The 10,121-nt window shown below is 37.1% G+C and overlaps 1 protein-coding gene across 1 annotated transcript in view; it reads left to right on the forward strand.

Moving 5' to 3' along the window:
• Nucleotides 1-6,619, forward strand: part of SLC9B1 (solute carrier family 9 member B1) — a 67,382-nt gene extending 60,763 nt beyond the window's left edge. The window contains exons 10-13 of the mRNA XM_046656837.1: nucleotides 506-655; nucleotides 4,174-4,282; nucleotides 4,818-4,954; nucleotides 6,339-6,619. Of these exons, the coding sequence (XP_046512793.1) occupies nucleotides 506-655; nucleotides 4,174-4,282; nucleotides 4,818-4,954; nucleotides 6,339-6,551 (609 nt within the window). The 3' untranslated portion in view covers nucleotides 6,552-6,619. The remainder of the gene's footprint in view (nucleotides 1-505; nucleotides 656-4,173; nucleotides 4,283-4,817; nucleotides 4,955-6,338) is intronic.
• The last annotated feature ends 3,502 nt before the right edge of the window (nucleotides 6,620-10,121 follow it).

Below are 10,121 nucleotides of genomic sequence, written 5' to 3' on the forward strand. Positions count from 1 at the left end.
TAGATTCCCATTTATCTCTCCATATTCCCTGATTAAGTTCACTCCTGCTCCCTTTGACTATGGCAACACTGACAGGTTCAACCCTTTCCTGCCTTACAGCGTGTGCATCACTCTTGTATTCCCGCAACTTCCATGTTTCCCCCTAACCATTGTCTTAGCTAAAGAGATATTCAGAAATTTATTTTTAATTCATTGGATATGTTATATGGAATTACACATTATATGGGTCTCTTTTTTTTTCCTTCTTCACTTCGTTAAAATATTGTAACCATTTTACTGACATTAGTATCAAAGATGTGGCAGATGATGAGACAATAATTGAAAGTTTGGTCACGATACTAAGTCTGCTAACATTTTTGGTGAAGAAGAAAGTCAAACTTTTAGACGTTATTTAATATAAAATATAGAGACATGGTATCAAAGGGTCAATCATACATGATAGATAATGCAAATAGTGTATTACATATTAATGTAAGTTAGTTTCTAAATATCTGTCTGATTCTAGACGAGGCTTTCATTGAAGAGGGCGTTCCTGCTCGTGAGCCTGTGCGTGTCTGCTGTCCTGGGCGGCCACCGCCTGGGTCTGCACGGGGCCGGAGGGCTGTGCACGCTGGTGCTGACTTTCATCGCAGGGATGAGTTGGTCCAAAGAAAAGGTGAATATTTTTAATCCACCATTTTTTTTAAAAAAAATAACTGCATTTTTTAATATTTATAATGGACATTTAGGAAATCTCCTTGTTCTAGTTGGAAGGTGTTCCAGAAGTTAGTGTCTCCAAGGAAATGAAATATTTAGGGAGAAAAAGGACCTGGAAATACACTAAAATGCAATCAGAAATTGAGTTATCACATCAAGCCTCATTCTTTTTCCAAGTTTTGCAATATGATTACATAACTTTTATTGATTTAACTATTTTATTCATTAAAATTTTAGTTATACAATTAATACATGAAAACATGCTCATAAAAGATTCAAACAATACAGAGGGTGCACATATAGAACAAAATGTAAGATTCCTCTTCCCACACCGCTCCAAATAGCAAACCCCCTTCTCAGGGTTAATCATTTCCTCTTCTCAATCCTTTATTTATAGACATTTAGATCACTGCTGTTTTTTGTTGTTACGAACAGTGCTGCCACGAGCAGTTCAGTTTGCGTGTCTTCTTGCAAATGTGCGAGCACTTCTCTAGGAACAGATTCCTAGAACTGGAATTGCTGAATTTAGACATGGTATGTTTCTGTTTTGATGACTACTGCCAAATTATCCCTTCGAAAGATTTTATTTTTTTACACTACTTACTGTCGCCAGTGTAGAAGAGTCCCCAATACCTCAAACCATCAACAACCCTGGATATTATCACTAGCTCTCCTTTTTTTTTTACAATCTTATGGTAAGAACCTATATAACATTGTTATTCTTTATTTACATTTTTCTGATTAGTAATGAGGTAAACTTCTCTTCATATATTCTTTTTTAACTACCTGTTCATATTCTTTGCTCATGTTTTGATTGGTTTCTTTAGCTTTTTGTTCCTAATTTATAGAGTTTCTCTGTATGTTAGGGCTACTAATCCTTTGTTATATACATCTTGTGTATAATTTTTGCTTATCTTCAACTTTGTTTCTGATGTCTTTTTTTTCTCTTCTTTCCTTTTCTTTTTCTTTTTCCTTTTTTTTGGAGGAAGATTAGCCCTGAGCTAACATCTGCTGCCAATCCTCCTCTTTTTGCTGAGGAAAGCTGGCCCTGAACTAACATCCGTGCCCATCTTCCTCTACTTTATATGTGGGACGCCTGCCACAGCATGGCGTGTCAAGTGGTGCCATGTCCACATCTCGGATCTGAACTGGCAAACCCGGGGCCGATGAAGTGGAATGTGCACACTTAACCGCTGCGCCACCAGGCCAGCCCCTGATGTCTTTTTTTTAATGCTTTTTTTTTTTTTTGGTGAGGAAGATTGGCCCTGAGCTAACATCTGTTGCCAATCCTCCTCTTTTGTTTTTTTCTCCCCACAGCCCCAGTACATAGTTGTATATCCTAGTTGTAGGTCATTCTAGTTCTTCTACGTGGAACACGACCGCAGCATGGCTTGATGAGCAGTGCATAAGTCCATGCCCAGGATCCAAACCAGCAAACCCCGGGCCACCAAAGCTGAGTGCATGAACTTAATCGCCCGGCCACAGGGCTGGCCGCTATAATGTCATTTGTATGGAAGTAAAATTTCCTATAGTCAAATTTGTCAGTTTTTCCTTTTTGGTTTTGGATTCTGTATCTTTTTTAAGAATAATTTCTTCACCCAAGATTATAAGATTATAAACATTATAATATCTTCTGTATTATCACCTAATACTTTGGTAGTTTTTGTTCATTTTGTTTTTACATTCAGTAATTTAATCCATCTGGAATTTATTTTTTTGACTGCTGTGAGGTAACGATATACATGTGTGTGGTTAGATATATATATGTATTCATAGACATATATGCATACATATAATAGATACATATTTATATGAACATATATTGGATAGTCAATTTTTGCCAAATTATTTATTGACTAATTTGTTGACATTAATTTTCAGTGATTTTTTAAATGCCTCTTTTAACATGACCTAACCTTTCACGTACATACAAGTTCATTTCTGGAATCTATTTAGTCCCACTTATCTATTCTTATGCCAATACCACTCTATTTTAAATCACTGTAGTTTTATATCTCAAAATCTAATATAAAAGATTCTCTCTCATTGTAGTTATTTTTAAAGTATTTCTTGGCTGTTACCACCCATATTCTTTCTTAGATAGATTTTAGAATCAGCTTGGGAAGTTCCCTACTCAAAAATCATATTGGCATTTTGTTTAGTATTCCAATAAAATCCTAATTATAAAAGAAATTAAATGGTTAATAATAAATTACAATTAGATAAATGAAATGAAAACTACTAGAATTCTTTTTTTATATGATAAGAAAATCAAACAGTAAAGAATAAATAGATTTTAAAGATTAAAAGTAACAAATAGGAGAGGACAGCCCCACGGCATAGTGGTTGAGTTTGATGTGTTCCGCGTCAGCGGCCCAGGTTCACGGGCCCAGATCCCAGGTGTGGACTCACACCACTTGTCAGCCATGCTGTAGCAGCAACCCACATACAAAACAGACGAAGGTTGGCATAGATGTTAGCCCAAGGCTAATCTTCCTCAAGCAAAAAGAGGAAGATTGACAGCAGATGTTAGCTTCCTCGGCAAAAGCAAAAAAGAAAAACAGTAATAAATAGGATAATGTGTTATAAAGAAGAAAGAGTAATATTGTTTTTTCTTTTTTTTCCTTTTTTAAACTTTACTTTTATAAATGGCAATCAGAAAATTCAATCATAAGGAGAATAGTTATGAAGATAGCTTTAAGCCCCAAACAAAAGATATCAAGGTTTTGTGTATCTTCTATAGAGAAAGGATAAGCCCAGACCGAGACAAAAGCCTCTGCACCCTACTCCTGGAGGAGAGCCGGGTGCAGTTCCGTCAGCAGGGGCCTCTGCTGTCACCACATCCTTGGGGGAGTAGCACTGGGAGGGACTCAGTCCCAGAAAGGGAAGCAGGGCAGCAACCAAATAAGAATCTATTCTATGTTTTTGGTTTGGTTTTAGGGAAAAAATAACTTTGAAATTTCCAACATGGGTCCTTTGGAAGCAGGCCTAACAGATTACCAGAATTTTCTTCCTAGTAGCTAGGGACTCATGAGGATTCACTTTCAGGGAGCTGAGTTCCAGGATAATTGTTAGGAGGGTGTTCCCAGCTCCCTTTTGAGTGAAATGTTGGCGTGATGCTGAGTCTCTTCTCCTCAGGGTGATACAGTTCCAACTCTGTTCAGTTACCTGACAGACGAAAACCAGAACTCTTACTGACCCATCAGAACATGTCTGGAACTCCAAAGACTTACATGTTCCATGACAAAATTACCAAATAATATTTTTATTTTATAGCTTTGTAGATTGCTTTTAATCAAATTTTACCTAAGTATTTGAGTAAAAGAATTAACCTACTCAATTTTTATTAACTTTTAATGTTTCTTCTACAAATAAAATATCTTAAGTTTATTAAATGTTAAGAGAAACTTTAAATTTCTGAAATGCAGTTATTTTTATGTGCCACGATGACTAAACATGCGTTACTCTTTTCTGTAGATGAAAGTCCAAAAGATTATTTCAACCGTGTGGAATGTTTTTCAACCCCTTCTCTTTGGTCTGGTCGGATCAGAAGTATCTGTTGCATCTCTTAAGTCAAATGCTATTGGTAAGAGTGACTAGAGGCACAAGAAATATAAGATTTGAAAATATTTAAGAAAACTACGAATAATTTGTGTTTTACTTACAATGTGTCCTTGAATGCTAAAAGGGCTTTGGGAAGCTCATGTGGCTGTAGCAACAGCTCCATCTTCCTTCACCCCGTGTGCACCATTTGCAGACAGCCCTGAGTCCGCCCGCATGTCTGGAGGAAGTGGAGACTAGGATTCTTTTCTGAGGGGAAATATTAGATACCATCAGCCCCTTTTGAATACTTCCATTTATAGTAAAAGTTCAAAGTCTATCAGGTCAGAATTAAATAAATGTAATCTATCTTATTTTTCATGGTACCTCTACCATCAGATAATCTCTTGCACTTTACCTAGAAGCCTCAATCAGATTTGTGATTATTATTTTTACTTAAATAAAGACAAAGGAAATAGTCTTAAAATACTTTCAACACTTTTACAAATCACATCTCTAGGCATAAAGAATGACTTCTTGCCAAATATTTTGTTATTTGTGTTTGTTTTTATCTGTTGTAGGCCTTTGTGTTGCCACCTTGAGTCTGGCGTTACTGATTCGCATTTCTTCTGCATTTGCATTGGTGTGTTTTGCTGGCTTTAGTTTCAAGGAGAAAATATTCATTGCTTTATCCTGGATGCCCAAAGCTACGGTCCAAGTAAGGACATGTTAAAGCCATTCTAATCATGTCAATGTGGATGAAGTTTGAAAATTCTAGATGAAAAACGTTACTCCACTCGAAAAATGTGCGCTATTAGCTCAATTGATCATAACTATCATTACATTTAATGTAATCTTTTGAAATCTGTTTTAAAATCAATTCTTATGAAATTGAAAAATGTACTTTTAATGACAAATAATTCCTAAACTTATGAAAACATTCTTTCTATTTCCCAGAATATAAAATAAGAATATATCTGAAAATTGGAATTTTTACATTTTGCTGAATATTGTAGAGCTAAATGTTATGATTTTAAAGTAGAGACACATTGATTCTTTTAAAAATATCTCTTTACTGCCCCTGATACCCACTCCACCACACAAGAATGGACACATTGTTTTTAATTGTCCATTTCATTTGGACGACTGTTTCATTAATGACTGAGTCTCCCCAAGAGCCTGAATGGGAGGGACAGGCCCAGTGTCTGGGTGTTTGATTACTTTCTCCCTAGCACTTGACACAGTGCCTGACACACAGGAGGTACATAGTAAATAAGCATTGTGTGCCTCCAAAAATGAATGACGACTGAATGAATGAATAAAGGAAAGGAAGGGGAGGCCTGTGCAGGTTTGCCCTCTGATTCAACGATATTCTTCTCCTACTACAAAGTATTGCTACTTATTGCTAACCTTTTTAACCTGGCAGCCTAACGCCTTGATTTCCTGAGATTCTTTTCTCCATTGTTATTCCTAAACAGAAGCTTGTGAGTTTCCATGCCACAAAATTCTCTGTGTGCCTTGGTTAGAAAAGCAGGTCCATGGGCCAGGCTGGCTGCTTGGAGTGCCATGCCACAAGTCACTCTCAGGCCCAGCTTTTAGATTCCAACCTCTCGTCAGTTTTCCTGCATCACGCTGTTTCCCAAGTAGGAAGAACAGGGGAAAATGAGCAAGAAAGTCCTAGAGAACCAGGAGAAACCTTAGTATTTTGTGTTGTCTTGTTGCAGCCAAGAACCAAGTGGTACATGGTAAAGGCAAGTTAGCAAGACCCTGGTTCAGTCAGAACGCTCAGTTCTGAGTGACAGGAGTACCCCAGGCAGACATTTGAACAGGGACAGCTGAGATGACAAGAGTGCAAAATCAGCCCCAAATGTCTGCATGCTAACCTGTCACTATTACACTCTTCCTCCAAGTACATTTGCTAGGAAGAACATAGAATTGATGAACAATTCGTGAAAATTCCTCAGCACTTTGTCTTGTCTCTATTCTAAGAGTTTAGTGCTAAGTTTTGTTTGTTGATTTTAACAAAGCCATTTACTTTTATTATATGTTAACACTGTTTAACATTTTTCTTTATGCCTCATCCTTCCCACCCCTAAATGCAGGCTGTATTAGGTCCTCTGGCTCTAGAAACAGCAAGAATCAACGCACCCCATTTGGAAGCATATTCGAAGGATGTGATGACAGTAGCGTTTTTAGCCATCTTGATCACAGCTCCAAATGGAGCTCTAATTATTGGCATACTGGGGCCCAAACTTCTTACACGCTGTGATGCAAGCAAAATAAAAATGGAATTGACAGAATTAAAACTTCATTAAAAAGTTTATTTTCCATCACCTGTTTCTTTTAATGAATTATCTTACATGAGAGAAAAATAAAGTACAAATATGTGGAGAGTGTACGTAGAACCAAAGATTTAATAAATATGTGATTTCACTACACAGAGCTTCCCTATGGTTTTTTTATTCTAAAGTTAATTTAATAAAAAAATATAAAACAGGGGCTGGCCTGCTGGCGCAGCGGTTAAGTGCGCACGCTCCACTTCAGTGGCCCGGGGTTCCCTGGTTCAGATCCTGGGTGCAGACATGGCAGCGCTCATCAAGCCGTGCTGTGGCAGGCGTCCCACATATAAAGTAGAGGAAGATGGGTATGGATGTTAGCTCAGGGCCAGTCTTCCTTAGAGAAAAGAGGAGGATTGGCAGCAGATGTTAGCTCAGGGCTGATCTTCCTCAAAAAAAAAAAAAAAAAAATATATATATATATATACATATATATATAAAAAACAGAATGCCCTCCCAGTATTTTTATATTTCAAGAACGAAGTAAATCTGTAAATACCCTAGGAAAGTTTAAAGTAATCCACCAGTCTGAATTTGCTGTCATAATACAAATTAAGTGTAATAAAAAATTAAATGAACCTAATGACAGAAAGGTCAAATAGTGTAAGTCTCCAAACAGGAGGAGAGAACTCTCTATCAGTTCAATAATTCAGTTACAGAGATCACCTGGAAAAGAAAAAAGAATGACAGGAATAAAACACACCAACTTTAAATGGGTCAACTAAATAGATTTTAAATTCTGGTTTTAGTAACTATCTGAATAAATAATATGTTAAGTAAAAGTACTTACTTCTAGTAAAGGTAGACTAGTAGTTATACTTACCTTACTTCTGAAAGATCCTTTTAAATGACAGTCTGATTCAGTAGTTTTTAAATGAAACTCTATCTGTAGTTTTTATTTTACAGTTATAAAATTAAATCATGAGTGGAAATAAACTGATTTTTCAATAGTGTAAAATAGTGTAGGAATTAAAGTTGGCTTGCAGAAATGAAAGATTCATAGCCTATTTTCCCTGTGAGATTGTCTTCTCAGCAGCACAGAGCCACCATTCCATTCAGGCTGATGAAGTCTGCTGTGCTAATACAGAATCCATCATAAGCAAGATGCAGTTTCAGTGGATTTCAAGAGTCTTCATTTTAAAGTTACTTCATATGAAAGCTTCTCAAATAGCCTTCGTGAATGGCCTCTTAGGAATTACTCTGACTTCCTTGACAAACGCCAAACGCAGGGACCAAACGTTACTTTGGTTTCTCTCTTCTCTCTTACAAGCAAGGTATTAGAACAGCACCGAATAGGAAATTTACAGATAAATTTGCAAAGTGAAGCAAATATAAAGTAAGGCAATCAAAACTATGTGTCTAGTCTTATTAAGCTGAGATCTTTCACAAAATGTATCACTAAAACTGCCAAAAGTTCAAGCACACCCAGATAATTCTGGGAGAAGATAATACAGCGACTGTTCTAGTAACATTTTCTTCTACACTTTAGCAACTTAGCACAGAGTCTATGCCTCATTTTCCACTATTTTAATTGTACTACTAAAATTCTAAAAACTTAAACTGTACCCGTATTTTGACTAATGTTTAAATCACAAAGGCATATCATTTTTACTAATAACAAAATGAAAATATATTTATATTCACAGCTATTTTATATTCACAAGAGAATTAGATTTTAAAATCTTTTTTTTAATTGAGGTAACATTGGTTTATAACATTGTATAAATTTCAGGTGTACATAATTGTGTTTTGATTTCTGTGTAGATTACATCATGTTCACCACCCAAAGACTAACTACCATCCATCACCACACACGTGCCCAGTCCCCCCTTTCACTCTCCTCCCTCCCTGCCTCCCCTCCAGTAAACCAATCTAATCTCTGTATCTATGTGTTTGTTTGTTGTTGGTGGTGGTGGTGGTGGTGAGGAGGATTGTCCCTGAGCTAACATCTGTACCAATCCTCCTCTATTCTGTCTGTGGGACGCCACCACAGCATGGCTTCATGAGTGCTGTGTAGGTCCACACGCAGGGTCCAAACCAGTGAACCCCAGGCTGCTGAAGCGGAGTATGTGAACTTATCCACTACACCACCAGGCCATCCCCTGTTTGTTGTTTTTTTATCTTCTATTTATGAGTGAGATCATACAGTATTTTACTTTTTCCATCTGACTTATTTCACTGAGCATAATACCTTCAAGGTCCATCCATGTTGTCACAAATGGCCAGATTTCATCATTTCTTATGGCTGAGTAGTATTCCATTGTGCATGTATATCACATCTTCTTTATCCATTCGTACCTTGATGGGCCCTCAGGTTGTTTCCAAGTTTTGGCTATTGTGAATAATGCTGCGATAAACATAGAGGTGCATGTGTCTTTACGCATTCATGTTTTCATGTTTTTTGGATAAATATCCAGCAGTGAAATAGCTGGATCATATGGTATTTCTGTTCTTAACTTTTTCAGGAGTCTCCATACTGTTTTCCAAAGTGGTTGGACCAGTTTGCATTTCCACCAGCAGTGTAAGAGAGTTCCCTTTTCCCTACATCCTCTCCAACACTTGTTATTTCTTGTCTTGTTAATTATAGCCATTTTGATGGGTGTGAGGTATATCATTGTAGCTTTGATTTGCATTTCCTTAATAATTAGTGATGTTGAACATCTTGTCATCTGCCTGTTGCCCATCTGTATATCTTCTTTGGAAAAACGTCTGTTCAGATCTCTTGACTGTTTTTTAATTGGGTTGTTTGGTTTTTGTTGTTGAGATGTATGAGTTCTTTATACATTTTGGATATTAATCCCTTGACAGATGTACGGTTTGCAAATATCTTCTCCCAATTGTTAGGTTGTCTTTTTGTTTTGCTGGTGATTTCTTTTGCTGTGCAGAAGCTTTTTGGTTTGATATAGTCCCATCTGTTTATTTTTTCTTTTGTTACCCTTGCCTGATCAGACATGGTACTTGAAAATATGCCGCTAAGATTGATGTCAAAGAGTGTCCTGCCTATGTTTTCTTCTGGAAGTTTTATGGTTTCAGGTCTTACGGTCAAGTCTTTAATCTATTTTTAGTTAATTTTTGTGTATGGTGTAAGATAATGATCTACTTTCATTCTTTGGCATGTAGCTGTCCAGTTTTCCCAACACCATTTATTTACTTATACTTTTTTTTTGATGAGGAAGATTGGTCCTGAGCTCACATCTCCTGCCAATCTTCTTTTTTCTTGTCTCCCCAAAGCCCCAGTACATAGTTGTATATCCTAGTTGTAAGTTATTCTAGCTCTTCTGTGTGGGATGCTGCCACAGCATGGCTTGATGCGTAGTGTATAGGTCCGCATCTGGGATCTGAACTGGTGAACCCCAGGCTGCCCAAGCAGAGCACACAAACTTAATTACTTGGCCATGGGGCTGGCCCCCCAACACCATTTATTGACCAGACTTTCCTTTCTCTCTTGTATGTTCTTGGCTCCTTTGTCAAAGATTAGCTGTCTGTAGATGTGTGGTTTTACTTCTGGGCTTTTGGTTCTGTTCCATTGATCTGTGTGTCTGTTTTTGT

Source organism: Equus quagga, chromosome 3 (assembly GCF_021613505.1).
Source record: "Equus quagga isolate Etosha38 chromosome 3, UCLA_HA_Equagga_1.0, whole genome shotgun sequence".
In the NCBI taxonomy this organism is placed as follows: domain Eukaryota; kingdom Metazoa; phylum Chordata; class Mammalia; order Perissodactyla; family Equidae; genus Equus; species Equus quagga.